This window comes from Pseudonaja textilis, chromosome 3, assembly GCF_049901715.1.
Source record: "Pseudonaja textilis isolate UNSWEBS1 chromosome 3, rPseTex1.2, whole genome shotgun sequence".
In the NCBI taxonomy this organism is placed as follows: Eukaryota; Metazoa; Chordata; class Lepidosauria; order Squamata; family Elapidae; genus Pseudonaja; species Pseudonaja textilis.
The window spans coordinates 162,913,971-162,937,577 of record NC_141992.1 but is presented as its reverse complement, the minus strand read 5'-3'; the positions used below and the strand labels follow the sequence as shown (position 1 = coordinate 162,937,577).

Below are 23,607 nucleotides of genomic sequence, written 5' to 3'. Positions count from 1 at the left end.
GCTTTTCTGTATTTCTTTTATAACATAAGGATCCTTTACAAAAGTAGATCATATTGTTCAGTATTAGGGAATGAGACGGAGGCAATTAACAATTCTTTTGAAACAATGAACTGGTATGATTGAACTTGCTTATCTGAGAATCTATATTTTTCTGGTAACTGTGAATATAAATGTTTGAGTAAAAATTGGGAGAGATATCTTTGTGTCCAAAGCTTGTTTTGACAAGTTTAGCTGTATTTTAAATTAAAGCAACTAGGCATCATCTTGCTTATATCTTTAGGGCTTTGAATCAAAAGGATTAATTGAATTTATTTGAAAGTGTAGAAGCACAAAATGTTACAAAGCAACTGATACTTTGCAGAGAATCATTATGTTTCTCTTTACAAGAACCAGTACTAAACAGCTGCATTTTCTAATATGATCCCTGCATTCTGTTGTTCTTCTACCTAAGATGCAAAATGTTACAAAGCAACTCTGATACTTTGCAGAGAATCATTATGTTTCTCTTTACAAGAACCAGTACTAAACAGCTGCATTTTCTAATATGATCCCTGCATTCTGTTGTTGTTCTACCTAAGATGCATATATTTAATTAAAGTAAAAAAGACAGTTTACAAGCTTTGTGTTACATATTTTAATTCATGAATATAAAATAGATTGAGGATTCCTAAAAAGGGAAAGGAAGCAAGACGGATATCTTGATTTATTTAACCATTTAGCATTTATTATTTATTTACCTCCTTTCAGAATGTTTACTATCCTCCCAAAGTAGTTTGGAGGCATTGTTTGTTTATTTATTTGTTAATCTACCCATCATATATGAGTGCCCTCTCATGAAAATGTAACTCTGTGAAGTGTACTCTAAAACTATGAACAAGTTAACATATAAGAACTATTATTCAAAAAATTAAAAACCAGGAAATAGGCATCAGATAAAGCTTCCAATACTCTTTACAGGAAGTTCCATGTAGAGCCCATGACTGTAACCAGTTGAGCGTGATTGGCATAGGTAACTGTGAATACAGCCCATCAATGTAGGAATGGGTGCAACTGGCACAGTACGCAGTGCAGAGGCTCTCCTAGCCATGACCCCAACGAGCTCTTTGGCCAGGAGTTGTGAATCCACAAAGACTGGATCTGAGTTGCTAAAATGTGGGCTACCACCTATAAAATAATGCAGAAAATGTTCTTTGCTCCCATTTAATGATTGTTTGCAGACTAGATGTGGCAGGTCTAAATAAATCTAAACAAACAGAAAAATGCTAGCCAGAAGTATCCGAAGGTAAAGTCTACCTGACTAAAATTATGTGGTGGTTGACATGCTCCTTCCTCCATTTCTGTTAAGGAATTCTTATGAGGTGATTGGTGGCAGCTGTGCTGAGGGGAAAGGAGAACAAATTATCGAGCTAAGTGGACTACTGAGTGACTGATTTTTAGTTATAAGACTCATGTCTTATTTTGTTGGATAGCATGATATAAATGTATCATTTAAAATAATTAAATTTTAGCAGCCTATTTCTACAGTTATGCATGATTTAAAATTTTGCATGTGCTTTAAAATGAAAGGTGATCTTAACATTCCTAACCGTTTGTTAGAATATATATTAATGGAAGAATCCTTGTGTCTTATTTTAAGACTTTTAAAATCAATTTATCACCTTAAGGCTAACATAAATAAAAACACACATGTCAGTTGTGAAAAGTCGAACATCAAACATCTGTATAATTTGGTAATCCAAGACAACTTGCCTTACAGCATTACTTGACAATTATCATTTCTGTTCAATTTTCAAATCAGTACATGCTTTGGGACTTACGTACTAAGTTGCTAAGTAGCAACATATGGCTCACTACTGTTCTTGTGATGTTGCTGCGAGGGAAGATTGTAATACTAGACTTGAAATGATTTCCACAGACAGCCATTCTTGGAAATAAGCCAGAAGTATAACTGTACCATTAAAATTAATATTGTTTTAGCTTGTCCCAAAAGACTGGTGTTCCTGGGCTGGTGTATATTTTATATATGTAAACATTATATTCCTAGCAACAATTACATAGAACTATAGATAGCTTTTACAATTATTTTGCTAATGTTCATATATACATTTACCAAACAAAATATAGTAATTTTATTAATAGTTAAACTTTTAGCATAGGAGAAGTAAACTTTTACATAGGAGAGATTTCTTTATCATCTCCTTGTTGCAATTTTCTATTGTCATCTATAAGAACTTCCTGGCAATATTATCCATATATTAATATAACAAAGAAACTTGGGACTAAGCAATTTTTTCTAATGCGGAACACTCTTCAGAGTTAACTTGCAAACTCAAGCCAGGGGAAAACATTATTTTAATATAGTCTTTCATACTGATGTCCTCTAAATGTGTTAATCTTCTCCCAGGACTAGGATGCTTGGCCATTTTGGTGGAATGGATTCAATATATCTGGAAAACATCTGATTAGGGAATAATGAGCACGTTAGAAATATTTCCCATTGCTGATTGATTACTTTTAAAAATCTTTAGACATCTGATAACCTGAAATATAAAAATTGCTCGTTCTCCAATGAGCTGCTCCAAGCATCCAGCAGTGGGAGGTGCTTAGACTTAGCTCTGATAGGCTGGGCTTGATTGATAGGATGCTCCTCCTCCTCCATGTACTCTTCCTTAGCATCCCCCAGTTGGAATTAATGTTCATAGATGATAGCAGTATAAAAGTTAATATTAATCACATATGAGTGAATTTCTCATTCTTTTCACTGTTTTAATACGATAATGCAGCATTCAATGTTATCTATGTATTTTCTTTTACAGTTGCACTGTAGATTGGCTTTGTGTATTAGAGATAGGTTTTTTTATATAGCAACTTTCTCTTAATCAGTATAATAGGCATGTATTATGTTGTAGCCTAACTTTTTTTCCCTTTTATGTTGATATCTGTTCCTTACAGATATCCTTACCTCTAACCAGGAATGTCAAACTCAATTTCATTGAGGGCTGCATCAGGGTTGTGTTTGACCTTGAGGGCCGATGTAGGCATGGCCAGCTTGACGTCACTCATGTCAGGGATATCTGTGGCAGCCTGAGCTCTCTGCCAGAGAAAACAAGTTCCAAAGCTCTGTTTTTGGCTGTGATGTCCTCCTATAACCCTCTTCCAGCAAAAATAGAGCTGGGGGGTCATATATACAGCCCTCACAAGCTTCGCTTTTGCTGGCAGAGGCACCGGTCTTTTGTTGTTTCCAGGGTGGCCCTGCAGGCCAGATCTAAATATCCCACAGGCGGATCTGGCCCCTGGTCCTTGAGTTGACACCCCTGTTCTATACAATCCTTATCAGCCAAACTATTTGGCTTTTCAGTTAATAAAATAATCAGTGAAATCATATTCAATCAAATAAAAGCAACAAACTATTATTTCATTGTGAGTAAATAAAATGATAAGTGTTCTGTCAGAGTGCAACAGTTATTCGTTCTTACGCTTATTTTTCTAGAACTCCAATGATATATCCTTAGATATATACCAAATATCTACTACAAATATGTCTCTTTATTAAATATATACAACATACTCTTCTATATTCTTTTATCAAATTATAAGCACCTTTATGTATTTACGTACATATTATAAAATATAATTTGTTTTCTTGAAATCTCCTAAAGCAATTGTACATAATGAAAAAAACATACCATAGGAAATACAGGTAGTCCTTGACTTACAACCACAGTTGAGCCCAAAATTTCTGTTGTTAAGTGAGACATTTGTTAAATGAGTTTTGTCCCATTTTACAATCTTTCTTGTCACAGTTTTTAAGTGAATCACTGCAGTTGATAAGTTAGTAACATGGTTGTTAAGTGAATCTGGCTCCCCTTTTGACTTCGCTTGTCACAAGATCACAAAAAGTGTTCACGTAACCTTGGAACACAGTGTTCTGACCCAGGCTTCATCAATCGTAATTAAACACAAACTTGTTTTAAAAGCAAAACCTATTTTATTGCAATGCTGGGAATTGTTTCCATTCCCAGCCAGAACTACTCCTAAACAATCCCCCAAGATAAGCACACACTTTTCAGTTCTGTGGAATGCTGCCAAAAACAGAAGTATCCAATTAATTATAAAAGAAACCAACCAAAGTACAAGAAAAAAACAACCAAAGTACATGGAGCTTCAATGAGGATGCAGAACTGATTGAACTACTTTGCTTCCTGCAAAGGTTTCATCATTTATGTCTGACTTTTATCCTTTATGGGACGGGCAATCACCTCCCAGCCTTACTCCCAAGTCTCCTCTTTTGTTTCAGCTGCTCTTGCCTTCTAGCAGCTCTTTGCACACGGGCACTGGGAACAGGTTCCCCTGGGTCCTCTGCTTTGCTGCTACCAGGCTCCGAAGGCAGCACCCTTCCCAGATGGTCCTGGCCCCATCCATGCATCAGACTCAGGACCCTCATCCAAGTCCTCTGCAGACTTTCTGACTGATCCCCTTTCTTTCTCACTGATTCCGTTGCTGTCTGCACTGGCTGCCAGCAAACCACAACACACAGGAACAGTCATAAATATGAGTCAGTTGCCAAGCGTCTGAATTTTGATCACCTGATCATGGAGATCCTACAAAGGTTGTAAGTATGAAAAATGGTTAAAAGTCACTTTTTTTCAGTGCCCTGATAACTTTGAATGATCACTAAATGAACTTTTGTAAGTAGAGTACTAACTGTACACAACATGATTGAATATTGTTAGGCTACTGCTTAGGTTTGTTTGTGGCATGAAAATATTTTGGAACTTATTAGACAGTAGTAGTGAACTGTTTCTTATGGTTAAGATCCCCTCTATAAAGGCAGCTTGACCTATGGACCCTTGACCCAATAAAACAATAACAATAGCATTCCACAGATTAATCTATTTAGTCTCCTAGCATCTGGCATCTCAACAAGCACAAATTACTTACTCCAACTGTCTTCAGTGTAGCATTCAAATGATTACTCTGTATAATCCCAGAGGTATTCATTACAGATAAAATTACTCTTTCTACCTTGCATACAAGCTGGATTTTCAATGGGAAATGAAAGGCTGCCTGGAAAATAGGACACCTAATTAAGTTAAACTACTCTAGCATTTGGCTTGACATCTTCATTACTCAAAATTAAAAAGATGCTTCACTTGAGCACACAGATTACTATTGTTTATGTTGTTGTCTTAAATTGGCATCTCACACAGCAGCCTGTGTTCCAGAATTATATCTTTTAATAGTTCACATATTTCTTGCAGTTTATAAAAATGTCTGAAGAGTCAGGAAAGCTACTTATAATAGTCCTTACATACAATAAGTACAAGCGGTCTAATGGCTGAAAGCAAAATTGTTTAAATGGCTTTCTGGACTTGCACGCAGAAGGTTCAGTTTGTAACTTTATATTTATTAAATTACACCATTTTTATAAAGCTCAGTATAATAGAATAGAATAAATTGCATTGTAATTATTCCAAAGCTAAACCTCGCCTTCTATGAGAGATTTAGACTGTATAGTTTCCCAAAGTCTTAAAAATCTAGGGTTTTGTTTTTGCTTTTAGTTTATTTTAAATACTGATCCGTTAAACAATCCTTTCAGCAAAATTGCAGATTTTTGTGTATCCCAGGTGACATCATATTCCTTTCTATATTTGTATCTACTGTATATTTATTTGCAGCTGAAATCTCTGGGGGAAGTAATTGACGTGAAGTCAATTTGTGATTGAAAGTGCCCTCATTTAATATTAGTTTTGCACCTTTTAATGTTTTGCACCTTATATTCTAATGCATTAAGTACTATTTATAGGAATTGTGTCATTTAGAATGAAATTACCCAAAAGATTTTAAATTTTGTCTTTCAATCTGCTGTTTTTAGAAGACATTATAGCCAACTTTTATGTCTCTAAGTGATCAGTCCAAATATATAGCATGCTGCTTTGGGATTCAGCATCAACAATAATGTAGTCTGCTGTCATAAAATATTGTTTCACATGGTATTTATAGGCAGGTTCCAGAGTCCATTGTGGCTCTATTGGAAGAGGAGCTGGGTACCGTTCATCCCTATGGAAAGTAAAACTTGCCTTTCCTTGTCAAAATATTATGTTTTCTGCAAACTGCTAAAGTGAGTATGTAATGTGCACTAGGAGTGCAAGCATGTTCATGATATCAAGACAAATACAGATAACACATAATTAAACAAAAGGAATATTTGCTGATGCAGTTCTGTATTGCATTCTGTTTAAGGATTTCTCAATGAATTTGTCCTTTCAAAGCTAATATTTAAAACAAATTAACTGTAAATTTACATTTTGATAGCATGAGTCTAAATGATTATTTATTTATACAATTTATATAGTCACTCATCTCACAATGACTTTGAATGACATACAAAACTTTATAACCAAAGGAAGTACAAACAAGAAAAGTAAAGCAAACAATAATAGTTTGTGTGTCAAGAATATCTCTGTTCAAAGAATTCATAAATTCAGAATAAGGAAATCCAAAAGGACAAAGTAGTTCAACTAGAGTGCAAGAATAAAACTCTTTAAGTAACCATTATGCAATATTGGTGTGTTTAAAAGGCTGGATGTTTATTCCTCAGTCTCCAGAATTCTCTATCAACTTCTTATAATCCCTGATTAACCAGTCAGATGGATTACTCATTAGAAGGGTTGGTCTTACAACACATTTGCAACTCCCTAAGTGCCTCTCAGTTTTGTTATTTCTCTACTTTAAAATATCTAAATTGCACTTGGCTGTGGTGATTCCTGGTGCTGATAAAACAGGGTTTAAATCAGTATGTTCCTGAAATCTGCAGTGGTACACCAGAACACAGTAGGAGTGGGTAGGACTTCTCAAGGAGGATAACCACTTTGGAGACTGGCTTTGTTTGCCATTTAACTATAATGCACGCTAATAGGATAGGTGTTAATTATAAAACTTATGAAAAATGGTTGCAGGAGTTGGGTATGTCTAGTGAAAAAAAAAACCTAGGAGTGATATGATATCAGTGTTCCAATATCTAAGGAGCTGCCACAAAGAAGGTGGGAAGGATCAACCTATTTTCCAAAGCACCTGAAGACTGGACAGAAAGCAATGGATGGAAACTAAACAAGGAGAGAACCAACCTAGCACTAAGGGAAAGTTTCCTGACACAAATTTCCTCATAGTGTGAACAATTAATCGATGGAACAACTTGCCTCCAGAAGTTGTGGTGCTCCAACACTGGAGGTTTTTAAGAAGAAATTGGACAACCATTTGTCTGAAGTGGTATAGGATCTCCTGCTTGAGCAGGGTGTTGGATTAAAAGGTCTCTTCCAACTCTGTTATTCTGTTAATATATTAATCATGCCATCAGGTACATATGTTAGTTACTGATAGTTCCTCTTCTGCAAAATCAATTTTCTTTGTTCTGCTTATCCATTATATAAGAAATATTAATTACAAGTTACTCTCTTATCCATGATACAGTGAGGGCATTACTTAATAGTTTGCTCAAAGGACCAAAAAGAAAACTCACAATAACTACTTGAAAGTATGACTGATTGAAAACATCAATAGAATAGAATAGAATTCTTTATTAGCCAAGTGTGATTGGACACACGAGGAATTTGTCTTTGGTGCATATGCTCTCAGCATAAATAAAAAGAAAAAATATATTTGTCAAGAATCATGAAGTACAACACTTAATGATAGTCATAGGGTACAAATAAGCAATCAAATCATACTAGGAAACAATATAAATTGTAAGGATACAAGCAACAAAGTTACAGTCATACAGTCATAAGTGAGAGGAAATGGGTGATAGGAATGATGAGAAGATTAATAGTAATGCAGACTTAGTAAATAGTTGGACAGTTTTGAGAGAATTATTTGTTTAGCAGAGTGATGGCATTAGGGGGAAAAACTGTTCTTGTGTCTAATTGTTCTGGTGTGCAGTGCTCTATAGTGTCGTTTTGAGGGTAGGAGTTGAAACAGTTTACGTTTGGGATGTGAGGGTCTGTAAATATTTTCACAGCCTTCTTTTTGACTTGTGTAGTATACAGGTCCTTGATGGAAGGCAGGTTGGTAGTAATTGTTTTTAATTATCCTTTGAAGTCTATGTCTTGTTGGGTTGTAGAACCAAACCAGATAATTACAGAGGTGCAGATGACAGACTCAGTAATTCCTCTGTAGAACTGTATCAGCAGCTCCTTGGGCAGTTTGAGCTTTCTGAGTTGGTGCAGAAAGAACATGCTTTGTTGTGCTCTTTTGATGACATTTTTGATGTTAGGTGTCCATTTTAGGTCTTGTGATATGATAGAACCTAGAAATGTGAAGGTCTCTACTGTTGATACTATGTTGTCTAGTATTGTAAGAGGTGGTAGTATGGGAGGGTTTCTTCTAAAGTCTACCACCTTACGGTTGGTAGACCGTTTTGAGTGTATTCAGTTCCACATTGTTCCAGTTACACCACAAGGCAAGTTATACAACCTCCCATCTGTATGCGGATTCATCGTTATCTCGAATGAGACCAATCACTGTTGTATCATCTGCAACAGATGAGTTGTTTGAGATGCAGTCATTGGTGTATAAAGAGAAGAGAAGTGGAGAGAGTGCATAGCCTTGGGGAGGAGGCTGTGTTAATTGTACAGGTATCTGATGTGATTCTGCTTAGCTTCATCTGTTGCTTCCTGATTGTTGGGAAACTTATGATCCACTTACAAGCTAGCTGGTTTAGTTTAGTTAGAACAATGTCTGGAATGATGGTATTGAATGCTGAACTAAAGTCTACAAAGAGAACCCTTGCGTAGGTATTTGGAGATTCAAGGTGTTATGGGATGTAGTGCAGAGCCATATTAACAGCACCATCTGTCAATCTATTTGCTTGGTATGCAAATTGTGGGGGATCTAACAGAGGATCCGTGATGGTTTTCAGGAGGGACAGCACTAGCCTTTCAAAAGTTTATATAACTACAGACATTAGAGCAACTGGTCTGTAGTCATTCAGTTCCTTGATGGAGGGCTTCTTTGGCACTGGGATGATAATAGATTGTTTGAAGCAAGAAGGAACATAACACATCTCTAGTGATTTATTGGAGATTCAGGTGAAGATGGGGGCCAATTGGTCAGCACAGACTTTTAAGCAAGAAGGAGTTATCTTATCAGGGCCTAGTGCTTTTCCTGGCTTTTGTCTGTGAAATAGATCTTGTACTTCTTTTTCTGTGACTCAGTGCAGTTTCTTCTCAGCTATAATCTAAATTTGACAAGAGCAAAATAGAATAGGAAACAAGAGGATCTAAGCAAATAGCAACTATTTCTGAACTTTTTGAGCATTAGAAGGTGCACTATGGCATGCTCCAGTAAACATGCAGAAAAAGGCAGGAAACAATTGGCCATTAAAGTGCTGATATAAACTTCTATTTAGCTGTCACACCTATACCGCTAACACCTACGCTGCTAATGTTTGTTAAAGAACAAATAGTTAACAAAAATAAACACAATTTACTCTAAAAATTGGGGAAAGAAAATTCAATCTAATTTTCTAGAAATGTTCATTTGTCTTGTTGACATCCAGCATGGTGCAGTGGGTTCACTATTATTTAGAAAATTATCACTCCAGTTCTGTCAGTCATTCACCATCTGCTTAATTAATATTGTCAGCCAGGAGGAAATTGAAAATAGAGAAATCAACATTTAGGTGGATGTCTTTATATTAGCTTGTATAAAATATTTGTACTTGGTGAGTAATATGCAAAGACATAATATGAGTCATTTGAGCAATGTATGCACTTCTGTGCACACACACACAATCTATTTTGCCCTCATTATATCTTAAATTGTTTTCTCTTAGCTTGCATTTAAAAAGGAATGTAGACTTGGCTTTGGAAATGAGGGGGCAATGAGTGAATCATTTAAGCAGGACTTTAAAAAACTATTATTCGGTCCTGAAAAGGAGGGCAGTGTAAAGAAGAAAATCAAAATAACCCTACCTTAATTATATTTGATATAAGTTAGAGTAGAAAGAAGCTTAGACGGGCTTTCAAGATTCTGTTATTTTTCCTAACAATAAAGAGCAATCCTTCGAATTGCTACTGTGTCTGTCTCTTGACCTTACCTATTTTGAATGGCTGACATCGATCCTGAATGCCTCTGTAGTCTCCCATCAGAGAGATCGTTGATTGATTGATTATGTCACTTTTTTTACTCCTAACAACCACATAGATAGATTTTCTCCATGATAATCTATCCCTAACATAATTTTTCAGGTCTCCTGATGGTGCCCTCATGGCTACTGTAACTTAGTTCATCCACTTTGCTCCTGGTCTTTCTCTTCTTTTCTTTCTTTCCAGTTTTGCTAGCACAACAGAGCCTTTTCCAGAGAGCTACGATTTTGCACAATGAATGCATAATAGAGCAATTTGAGCTTAATCATTTGTGCCATGAATGAGAACTCTGGGCTGATTTGTTTGATGATGCATCAGTAACAGATGGATATACAAATAGCAAACTGCACAATGCTATGATGCAGCTAGCAAAATAATTTGGACAAGCCTTATCCCAGCTGAAAGCAGTTCCACAAGTTACTACACAGCCTGTATTGCTCTGTTGTCCAGAAAAATCTACTAGTGAAATTTTGGGGGTGGATGTCTCAAGATCAGTTCTTGATTTTCATGATGCAGTGTAAATCATTTATTACTAGATTCAAGTGGTATTTTCTATAGATTGGCCCAAGACCACCGTTGTCATTAGTCTGCTGAAAAAGCAGACAAATAGCTCATGCTGCTCATTGAGGGAAATAAAGGATTATTGGAAATTACCAGAATTGTTTGCAAAGTTTTAGAGATGCTTTTTGACAGATTAGCCAGAGAAACACCAGCAGATGAGGTGAAGTAAGAATATTGTTGAGTTTGTGAGTATATATATATATATATATATATATATATATATACTGCAGTTGATTTCCAGTAGTATTCCAGAGATGAGCATTGGAATGGTCGTGCCCTGATTAACCCATTTTGGGAAGAACTTTTAACGATTTTTTGTAAAAAATTTAAATAAAGACTTATTGCATTTCTCTATTATCATGTCTCCTTTTCAAGCAATCTTAGGCTATCATAGCCTCTTGGTCTACTGTTCTTCATTTTCATGAGAGACATGCCACTCAGCTCCTCTTAAGAGAACAGTTAGATTTGGCCAAGGCCAAAGATTCTGATTAACTAAGTTGACATTACCAATAATTGTCAATAGACATAAGTATTCACTATTAAGATTGTTCTTATTAACATAAAATAGCAGAATCAGAAATGCTGTATTTTCATATAGCACATTTTGTATCTGTTAGGAATATGAGTCACCTAACAGCTATTTGGGCTAGAAATATATAAATCAGGATAAACATTTTAAAACTGTATCTTTAAGAAAATGCAAAACTGTAATTAGGTGTGGTTTCTCAAATGGCCATAAGATGGAGCCAGAAACCTGGGTTGTTTAGTCTGAGTCTCAGAAGAGAGTGTGAGTGTATCTCTGTTTCCTTCTGTTGGAAAGTATTGCTGTTCCTCCATTTCTTCTAATTGACTGATATTACTGGATTTAATGTAAGTCTGTTACTGAGCTGTTTTTTGACACTGGACTTTGATATTTGGATTATCCCTAGATTGAAAACTGACTGATTTACTTGTGAATGACTTTGGATTTCTTATTTTGGACTTTGCTTAAACCTTTCTGGAAGTAAAAACCTACACTTACTGTACAGTGTATCTGTGTACTGTGTATGTATTATTCAAACACTTTTCTCAAATATGTCTCCCTGTATGCACTCATTCTCCGAACGGGGAATTACCACAACAGTATCTAAGGCTAATTTTCACTGGATGTAGCAAATTGAATTTATTATTATTTTATGCACTATAGAAAAACGTTCAAGAACAAGATTTTCTCCACTTGTATTGTTTCTGCTCTTGAGTGGTAATGAGTGTTAGGAGGGCTTTTTGATCTAATATTAATTTTATAAATTGAATTCCACTTCTCTAGCTCCTATTCAGCCCCGTGAAGGCTCTTAGAAAATTGTAATGAAGCCTTAAATTTAGTCACTGAGGTGGAGAGAATTCTACTTAATGGAAGCTGTGAAAATATTAAAGGTTTTAAACCTCCAAGAGAACTATTTTCTCATTCATTGTAATACAGATGCCTTAATACAGTAGATAGGTACTTTAAAGTGTGTAAAGAATTATTTCCTAACATTATGCCAGTCATAAACTTTATATTGCTTGTAAACTTTATATTGCTTACAGTGTTTGAAAAAGTGTTTTGTCAGTTTGAAGTAGTAATGGATTACTTGGCTTTTCATAGTTTAATTAAAACTTTTCTTTCATCTTTCAACAGTCTTTTCCTGGTCCAAGCCTTGAAAGTGAAGATTTTAACATACCTCCCATCACTCCACCTTCATTACCTGACAATTCACTAGTGCATTTGAATGACACGGAATCTGGTTACCCTTCACTGTGTCACCCTCTCAACCATAATGGCCTGATTCCGTTCCACCCCCAAAATATGGATCTACCTGAAATCACAGTCTCTAATATGCTTGGCCAAGATGGAACGATGCTTTCAAATTCTTTGTCTGTGGTAAGCTTATTAATTTGCATGTGTGTTTGTGTCTGTGTGCATATATTATGCATGCATTTATGTATCTAAAAGAGATTTTTGAAACATATGTTTTTTAAAATGAATGTACTATTTGTACTTTGATAAGAAGCTTACTTTAAATTATACCTTATATAAGAGATTTGAGGATTGAAAAAAATTATACCCAAATCACATATATTGTGGAAGAAGTAGAAAGGCATTTCCACTGTGGATACTTCAGCAGATAAAACACTGCTGTACTGTATATAATTTCTGGAAGCCAGAAATAAATAAAATGGATGATCACCTTGCAATCTGGTATGTAGCCTTTGATCTCAAGACTTCAGGTTGTCCTTCAAAACCTTATTTATGGTCCTCAGTAAATGCTCCTGAATTGTATTGTTTTACAGGATAACATTATAAAGAGATTAACTATATTTACTATCATGTCATTTTAAATACCCTTAAATGTAACTAAATTAAATTTATAAACTGTTGTGGTACCATCTACTTTCTGGAGAACAGCCTCTGGCATGCCACTCAAAGTCCAGAATATATATGCCAATGTTTTCCGGATTGTCTCATATTTGACATGCTAGGAAGGAGAAAAATAATCTATAATGCAAAAATCAGAGAAGAACTGGATTTATAATAAAACCATGCATGATTAGGTAAAGAGTTCTGATTGCATTGCTAGTTTCAACTAAAACGAATAAACTTTGTTGTTGTTATTGAATACAGCATGTATTCTTATCTTAAGTTTTTTTAACATTAAATAGGATATTTATTCTTTGGGAAAAGATTTTGAGATGGTATTCTTCAATATTTCTTTTTCAGAATGTGTGGTTAATTTCCATGGCTACTGAATTTTAGAAAATTATTAACAATCAAATAGCCCTTTGAATCATGAAAACTAGAATATTTCACTGAAAACTAATGAAAGAAATAAAGAAAATGGGCCAACCTTATTAGCCTTCCACAAGGAATTGAAGACTTTGCTGTTCCTGCAGGCATTTTCATTGGGGTGGGGGGATGAGTTCTGCCACTATGGGTTATTAGTAGTTAATACTTTATCCTTGGGTGTGGAAGAGTTATAGTTTCAGAGGAAGAGTATTTTTAATTTTCTAAGCCGCCCAGAATCATTTATGTGAGGTGGCTTACTACATACTTTTTTTTCCTGGACTGAATTAATATCTGTTCCTACATGGAGTCTAAATGCTGCTTCAAGTTTCACCTTTTGGGATGAAATGAATGCAGACTTGATATAAAGAAAAATATCTGAATCCTATGAAGATCTTAGGAGTATAAGAATAGTATTTAACACATATGTACTGGATTCCAGTAATGGTATATCACAAGACTGTTTCTGTATTGAGGGCTAGAGTTTGGAAGCCAAGTATTTCCCTAACGATCTGATGTTTCATATCTATTTCTTTCAAAGAAGGAGCAGTAGAATTTTGAGAGCTTGTGGATATTCAGACTGAGAAAGTCATTAAGAAAAAGTAAATACAGGTAGGCCTTGACTTAAAATGGTTCATTTAGTGACCATTTTATAACGATTACAATGACACTGAAAAATGTAACTTATAACAATTTTTCAAAGTTGCCACCTTTGCAGCATCCCCATGGTCATGTGATCAAAATTCAGATGCTTGGCAACTGGTTCATATTTATGACTTGCTGTATCCCAAGGGCATGTGATCACCTTTTGCAACCTTCGGGCAAGCAAAGTCAATGGAGAAGCCAGATTCACTTAACAATTGGGTTCCTAATGTATCAACTATGATGATTCACTTAACAGCTGTGGCAAGAAAAGTCATAAAATAGGGCAAAACTTATTTAACAAATGTTTCATTTAACAACAGAAATTTTTGGCCCAATTGTGGTTGTAAGTTGAGGAATTATAGTTGGGGAACTATTCAAGATATTTTAGGGAATTTTAATAAAGAAACTGGAAGAAAAATATTGATAACCTAATAGAAGAAAGAAAACACACTGCATGGTTTATTTAGGTTCAAGTCATTTGCTTTTTTTAAGAGATTTTTTTTTAAAACAGTAGAGTCTAGCTTTTTAACAAATTAAAACTTTTAGTATATTTAAACTATTCATTAAGATGAATAGATCTTACAATATTATTTTACATTGATTTTACAGTTCACATTTTAAAAAGCATGTCTTTCTGTAATTTTGAAAGGAAATTATCTATGGAAATCCTTTTGGATAATATCTAAAAACATCAGCTGCTATTTAATTTAAAATGTACTATTCATGCAAGGGTATGATATTTCACAATATTAGAAGTATGAATCATACCTTTTTCTCAGTATAACTACGTCACATGTAATAAAATATTTGGCTTACATATGCCCTATGAATTTATAGCTATATTTGGAAGACTTCCCTGGAATCATAGTGCTGGATATGAGAATACATAATAGAGTGAGAGATAATGGAAAAAAAATGTAAGGTTATTAGGAAAAAAAAGTATGTAACAGGAAAAGAAGGAGGTACACTTGATTTTGTAATAATACTCGTGAAAAGGTTTTGGAATTCAGATTGTTCAAGTTTAAGTTTCATCAATAAATGTAGCTTGTGAATTCCATTCTATTCTGTATTGTTACTTAGTTTACTTTATTGTCATTCCACCTCGTACAACAAAATCAAACACCATCTTCAGTGCACATCATGACCATGAAAATAAACACAAACACACATCTTTCACACTCCACACATTGAATTGAAAACCACCGACATTGCACCAACACTGCACTATACAGTAGAATACTGCCCTGGGATAATACCATGTTTCTCATATAATAAGGCCGGGTCTTTTTTTTTTTGAGCCCCCCCAAAATGGCTAGGCTGTCTTTTCAGGGGTGACTTAATTCCCCCCCCCCCCTTGCATCTTTGGGCAGGCAGGCAGCGATGGCTTGAATGTTGACCTCAGCGTTGGTGGGGCACTTCATATCAGGGTCAACGCAGGCAGCACCATATCTGGGTGTGCAACAAAAGTACTTCCTAACGCAAGCCCCCCCACCATTTCCCCCCATTTTGCATGTTTTAATATAGGCCTTAATTTGGGGGGAGGGGCTTAATTTCATTTCATGCCTATAAAACATGCTGGGATTTCCTATTGGGGGAGGCAGCATTGTTGGAGAAACAGGGTAGTAGCTATTTTTCAGCCTTGGTTAGACCTATATCAAGGACTTGGACTTTATCCAAGTCTAGGTAACACACTTTAAGAATCATTACCAAACAATTGGGCAAGAGGGTAACAAGGATGATAGAATAAGTCTTAGGAGAATGCATTGCAGAAATTTTGGAAAAGACAGATGACTGGTATGATAGCATTATTTAAGATCTGCTACATGGACATGAAGGGAGGAGTGGCTCAATGGCTAAGATGCTGACCTTATCAATTAGAAAGGTCGGCAGTTCGAATTCCTAGCACCGCATAATGGAGTGTGCTCCTGTTACTTGTCCCAGATTCTGCCAATCTAGCAGTTCAAAAGCATGTAAAAATGCAAGTAGAAAAATAGGGACCATTTTGATGGGAAGGTGACAGTGTTCCGTGAGCCTTCAGCATTTAGTCATGCCGGTCACATGACCACGGAGATGTCTTCGGACAGCGCTGGCTCTGTAACGGATCTAGAAACGAGTAGCATGTATGTGTGAGGGGAACCTTTACCTTTACATAGATATGGAATAATGGTTTAAAAGAAAAGGAAGGGGAAATTTTTATTTGAATTTCTTCACTGAGAAGGGTGTTAGATTGTGTCCTCAGTTCTGTTGCTAACTAAGACAGTCGTTGAGTTTTGCCCCATTTTACAACCTTTCCTGCCACAGTTGTTAAGTGAATCACTGCAATTATTAAATTAGTAACACAGTTGTTAAGTGGATCTGGCTTCCCCATTGACTTTGCTTATCAAAAATTTTTTGCAAAAACAGGACTCCAAGAAACTGCAACTGTCATAAATATGAATTAGTTGCCAAGCATCTAAATTTTGATCATGAGACCACAGAGATGCTGCAACTGTCATAAGTGTAAAAATGGTCATAAGTCACTTTTTTTAAGTGCTTTTGTAACTTCCAATGATCACTAAATGAACTGTCATAAGTTGAGGACTATCTGGATGTAATTGCTATTCTTGATCTGTCTTAAAACAAAGAAATACTTTTTCATTTTCTTTTTTGCATCTTTTTTTCTTATCCTGGGTATGTGGCACAGAAGCAATAACCAGAGTAACAAAGAAGACATTGTGTGGTGTAGCATATTGAAAATTAACCCAAGCTGCACCATACAAAGGTATCTTTTTGTGCTGATTATGATGAGACTTGATTGCAATATTTGCAAGGCCATAGAGATGGGATGAAAACTGAAAGGTATAACCATCTTGTTTTAAGAAAGTGCTGTCACCTCAGAGGAAAAAAAGCTAAACATAAGACATTGGTGTAATCTGGATAGAAACAAATGTAAATGCAATTTGAGGTTTACTCAAGCAATGTAAACTTTCTAGATGATAAGAAGCAATTATACCATTCTCTTTTCTTTTCATCTTTTCATTACCTGTTCTGGGCCTCAGAGTTTAAGAAAGATCCTCAGAAATTGAAACAGGTTAAGAAAATGGTAACAAAGATGAGCAGAGAAGTTGGTATTAGGTATTATTAAGAGAGATTGAAAAAGATTAATATATTTTTCATGAGACATGAAGGCTAGAAAATAGGGATCAAATATATTTCAAGAAGGCAAAAGAAGGTCAAGGCATGTCTTCTTTTGTTTCAAACTACATGAAAGCTTTCCAGATTACAGAAATAATGAATTTAAGTTGCAGAAATGAAGATTACATTTTAGAAAATACTTCAAATCAGAGACAGCATTTTAACATTGGAGCCAGTCCTCAGAACAATGAATTTCTTTCGGTGAATGTGCTCAAGGGAACTCTGGACAGTAGGTCTGTGCAAAAATTTGAAACAAGTGGTTTGCCATATATGCCAGTGTGATTGTAGCACCTTTCTTGATGAGGATAACTCTTTTGCAAGTTTTGCATGTCTGCTTCACATATTCCCAGTTTTTCTGTGAGGGCATACACAGCTAATAAACAGTTTTGGCCATGAAAGGACATGATTGTGAAAACAGCTCAAAAACAATTTTAAAGCAGCAATTTTAACTGCTTTAGCTGCCTGACTGCTTTGTATTTACTTTCTTACTTACTATTAATTTATTTATGGGAAAACCCAATAAATATTGTACATTACAAAACTCTTCTTTCAAATGTTTTGCTCATCTTTATGATGCAGCTATCTGTTGGAGTAATTCCTGCATTTAACATGGGTTTGGAGTCAATGGTCAAAATAGCGCTCTTTGATTCTATGATTCTAGGAAGATCATTATCTGCTGAGGGTAGACTCTAGATCTCAGTAAATGTCAACATTATTTTATTAGCTGGGCCAATTGTTGGCAACTCATTACAAAACAATTCATTATGCAATTGTTCTGCCAGGCCATACACTTTTTAGTAGTGTAAGACCTCTGTCAATGACTATCTGTTGGAATGTCAGTCAGATTAGAATCAAGTGGGGGAGCAACATATATGGTTTAAGTCCATGAAAGAAAATATTAAGTGTTCCTTAGTGCTTTCATGAGCTTGTTGTTTTCTTGCAGATGTTTCATTACTTAAACAAGGTATTACTCTGGCCCTGGTGATGTTACCTAATTTGGTAAAGAAATGTCTTCAATGAAACAAGCTCAAAAAGCACCAAGGTCCCATCATTCTAAACATATCCTCCTTATTGGAGAAAATATTGCTTCCTGAAACTTTGACTTTTCTCTCCATACTGGTACAGTTACTCCAGAATTTTTTTCTTTTCTCTTATTTTCATGACTTTTTTTGTAATTAAAAATTAGAAAACAGTTACAATGAAAGGATAATTCATTGAGGCAATTTCTTTGCTCATATTTAAACATTAGCCAATTAGTTATAGGCAATGAGATGTTTTGTGAACAAGAGAACAAGCAAACGAGAAATGTACAACGTTACCGCTGCTGGTTGTTAATGAGATGGCAGGCCCATCTCTATCCAGAATACCAACCATTCCTCAAAATCCATCCTTTTCACTTTTTTTATTCCATTATACAACTAAATTTATTTTGTGTAAAACTAACATTTTATTTTATTTTTTCTTAATTGATAAGGCTATCCATCTCAAATTCATGACTCTGGGTGGATAATAGCAATTAAAAGCAGCATAAATAACATAAAAACAAAAAAGCATACTTAGCCAAACTGAAAAACAAAATCACAACAGGAAAACAACATAAACATTGCATGAATTGTGCCACATCCCATGACAAAACTATGTCTTTAAAAGCCTTTGAAAAGCCAACATAGTTGGACCAATCTGATCCCTGGGGAGATTCTATGATAACACATTGTTTTATTCTACGTAAAACTGACATTTTATTCTGTATTCCCAGTGCCAGACTTGAATCTATCATCTATTGCTCCTTTCCATTTTATGCTCCAATTGAGAACTTTTGGAAGCTAATCAACCCAAGACAATTCAATATAGCACCTGCTATATTGAATTATATTGGCTGATTGTAGATTCTGGATATATTTTTTTCAAAAAAATGTGTTTAGTGTCTCTGGATAATATCTACTCTATTTTAACAGTACATTCTCTGAGTGATAGAATAGAACATATAACAGTAAACAATATGACATATTTAAGAAAATAGAAAGAAATGTTAGAAGTATTTTATTTCCTTTAAATACTTAAACACTTTGAATGTGATATCTAAAATAGAAAAAGAGACAGAAAAAATTATATATTTATTACCCAAATGTTATTAATAACAATAATAACTGTTAATAATAACAACAAAGGGAATAGAGAAGAGAGGATCATTATCAATTGAAGCATATATTAAAAGCACACCTTAAATTCTAAATGATAGAGATAACAAAGTGACAGTGTCATTTTAAAAGTAACGTGTGCATTAGCAAAAGCGTAAGAATAATAACAATGTGTGAATGTAACAATAAAAATGTAAAAACTTAATTAGTGACTTAACACAGAAGCCACTAAAATTACCATACAATATAGGACATTCCCATTGCATACTATATACCTCTGGTCTTAATCATCCCACACTCTGCATCTGTAACTGTTTCCAGCTGTTGGAATAATACTGTAGCTGAAAAAAATACCCACCTTCCTTTAAATAAACGTGTATATAGTCTCACAAGAAGCAACTCAACAGATTTTGACTAAACAGTAGAGGAAGGTTTGCATGGCATACATTGCTTGACAGAGAAACAGGGTGTATTGAGAGTTGATGCCTTTTCTTGTCATAGATAGAGATAAAGCCTCAATAGGGCTTCAGGAGTCAGGGATATGCAGATCCATACCAAGGAAGGACTACTTCCAAGTTCTGTTCTAACCCTATGATCCAATGAAGCATAGATACAAAATTATCAACATATTTAACATTCTCCCAAAAGTTACTTTGGAATGAATAAAATAAATAAATGCTTGATGTTAATTATATTCCTGGAAACGAAAGGGAAAGAGAAGCACCCCATTTACAAAATTGTTGCAGTAGATATAATTAGGACCCAAAGTTTTGTGTAGCAAGTGACAGAAGGATACACAATAATTATAGTTTGTTGACAAGTGGGAAAGAATTCCTTTTTTATCTTAGAGCTTTAGAAACCAAGTGTAAATAAATATGCTATTTGACACATTGTAATTGCCATCAGCAGGGCATCTTCCCCTTGAATCTGATGGTGTATATTAAAAGGGGGATTACAATTAAGCATTTTATAAAGTGACGTGGAAGTCCATTAAATTTTTCTAACAAACAGTAATTTGCATTTGATGCTTCTACAGCACTATTTTATTTGCAGAAATGTTGTTGGCTGTGACCTCCCCCGGTTTGGGTCTCCTGCTGCTCTTTTTGCGCTTTGATAAATGATATTAAGCACTCATATTCTTTTTTCTGATTCACAGTACACTTGAAAGTATAGTTTTCAAGGGATAGATTTCTTTGACTCTTACATGAAACATGCAAGACAAGACAAAATGAAATGTTGAATTCCCTTGATAGATCCAGAACATTATTTCTTTATGTTGCAAATAATAGATTCAATTCAATTTTATATTAAATCTGTTTCATTTAAGATCAATACATTTGTTCCTTTTTTAAGGAAAATACTTCCAGCTTCAATTTAGGAAAAAAATAATATTAGGAAAGGATATAATGTTGAATAGATATTGAGAAAGAGTTTGGGGATTTTAAAAGCTTAATTCTCACATTTTTCTTCAAGACTCTGTGGGCTTTCATTTTTCTTTTGGTTTTAGACTCACAGGCTATTCTTAATCAATAATTTTAATAAGAAAGTAGCCATATTAGACTGAGGTCAAATAGCTTTCCATTTCAGTACCTAGAAAGTTCATTTTTCTGTTGGTGTATACTGTAAATATTAGACATACTTAAATGATACACAGCCATATCATTTAATCAGTACAAACATGCACATTTCTTGACACATGTGACAGACGTGTTTAGCATAACAAAATCTATAAGATAAAAACAAGAAATGGCTGGCATCAGTAATTTTAGGAAAACTTTGGTTTTGGTATGGATTGAAGGAATAAATAGAAAGTTAACTACATCAGCAAACTAGATAACTTGCTTGAAGAGGCAAAAAGAGGTAGATTTCTGGTTTCTGAACTGCTTGTTTCTTTGCCTTTGGTTTGGGCTTCTTCCTTTGGTTTGGGCTTCTTCCATACTGATGTTTGTTTGCCTGTGTGTTAGATTAGAGTCACCTGACTGAACCTGGTGTAATGGTTGCTCTGTGTGTGTGTGTGCTGGTTTGGTTTTCTTGAATGCTAGGTTTCTGCCTGAGGACAATATGAACAATACTTTCAAAAATTCAGATCATACTAGAGGAAAAGGATTTTTTTTTAATTTTCATGAAAGGTAAAAAGCCATGCTGAAAACTTACTGCAAGATATTTCCATAGAGAGAAAAAATAAAGAAATATTCTTGAGATGAAGAATATTAACCCTATTGCTAATTACATTATGGCACAAGTTTGATGAATCATTCTGATATTTAACAATGGGGCAAAAGCCAGTTTTTGTTCTGTGATATTTCCATGGTCAACATGCAGATCCAAGAATATTCTATACTTCAAAGCACATTAAAAAATACTATATATGAATGGGAAGAATGTAATATCTAACTATGGAAAGAAGTATATACATGTTGGGAGTTGGAGCTCACTTCTAAGAGAGATGAGAAAGCAATCTGCAAGCAGGTGTTTGTTTTGGGAATTGTTGCCATCTTATTTGATGTGTATTGAATCAAAGCATATATTGAATAAGCTGATTGTACCCAGATTGTCAAGCCAATTAATCTTTGTGTATGTAAATAATACAGTTGGATAAAATGTTCAATGGATTTTAAAAGCTTTAAGATCTTGGTTAAAAACTGAAGGAACAGACAGGCAAGTAATGTTGATTCCTGTTGAAGATCATACATTAATTTATAATAGGTATACAGTTTCTTACATTTGAATCAGCCACCTATCCCTCTTAATCACCACAAAAGATATGTCTATTTTCCAGACTATTTTTGGGGAGTTTTAAAATGGCCTAATCCAAATTTGGCCATTTTTGACATCACTGGATTTTGGGAGAGTTCATATGCTGATGAACTGTGACTTATTTATTTCCTATTTTCAGACAAAGCAGGATTCTGGAAATTAGCACTTTTCTAAGAGTACTTGGTATAAGAAACTTTGTTTTGTGATTCTTATATGATAATATGAGGCAGAGTATGGAAATAATGTACTTAAAAGGAATCTCACATATTTGATCATCAGGACTTTAAACATGATCACTAGTTTTTTATTCTTTAGAAAATTGTAATTTAGTCTTGAAGACAACAATAACAATGATTACATCACAAATGTCCGCAACATCATCAGTTGGCCATCAAACATCAAGCACCTCCCCTGATGAAATACTCAACATTTCCCGCATCGGCCCAGAGTTTAAAAAAAGTGACGGCACGTTGGCCCCACACTTCTGCAGGGTCGTTTGCCAAAATGAATTAAGCAAACGAAAATTCATTTACACTATAAACTCACTTGCCAAGAGCAACATCAACCATAAGAATCTCCGTTCTCGCCCTGACCTAACCTTACAGCAATGTGTACGGTCCCATGAACTATGCTCTCAACTCAAAAGATTACAAGAATGAGGAAATACTAAACTATACATTGACTACCTCCCAGAATGTATTAAAAGCAAGACCTTCAACTTAAATCCCAACAACCATCACCCCAACATCCAACAATAGGCATGCATGCCCCTTACTTCCTCCAGACCCACTAATACATATCTAAAATGCAAATTACTCAACATAAGAAGCCTCACAAATAAAATGCATGAATTCCTCATCTTACTAAGCACAGCTGCATTCGATTTTATATTTGTCTGTGAGGCATGGTTGAATGCATCTTTTTCAGACTCCCTTACCACAGTCAGAGAATATCATGTTTATCAGTCAGATCACGAAATCCGTAGAGAAGGTGGAGTTGCTATCTTCTATAAAAAAAATCACTAAATCTGAGAAAGATTCAAATTACACAAGAGCTTGCTCTTCCAGAGACTGTTTGTGAACTGTCCTTAAATACCACTATCTACTTCTTACTATGATACAGAGCCCCTGATTATGACATAGTTCATGCAAACAAACTAACTTCACTGCTGATATGGGCTGCCTCTTGTCCACACCCTCTTATTTTCCTTGGTGACTTTAATCTACCTCTTATAGATTGGACCCTAACTGAATGTACATCCGAACCCATACATGCAACCTTATATAATGCCGCTACTTCACTGGGACTAGATCAATTAATAACTAACAACACTAGACTCAACAACTGCCTCGACCTCATCTTCTGCAACAGCTCAAACTCAATTTAT

The 23,607-nt window shown here is 35.0% G+C and overlaps 1 protein-coding gene across 2 annotated transcripts in view; it reads left to right on the top strand.

The window, feature by feature from the left end:
* The window catches only part of TOX (thymocyte selection associated high mobility group box), a 215,380-nt gene that overhangs the window by 112,681 nt on the left and 79,092 nt on the right, over positions 1-23,607 (top strand). For both annotated transcript variants that reach the window (XM_026706175.2, XM_087931273.1), the window contains exon 3: positions 12,364-12,606. In XM_026706175.2, the coding sequence (XP_026561960.1) occupies positions 12,364-12,606 (243 nt within the window). The remainder of the gene's footprint in view (positions 1-12,363; positions 12,607-23,607) is intronic.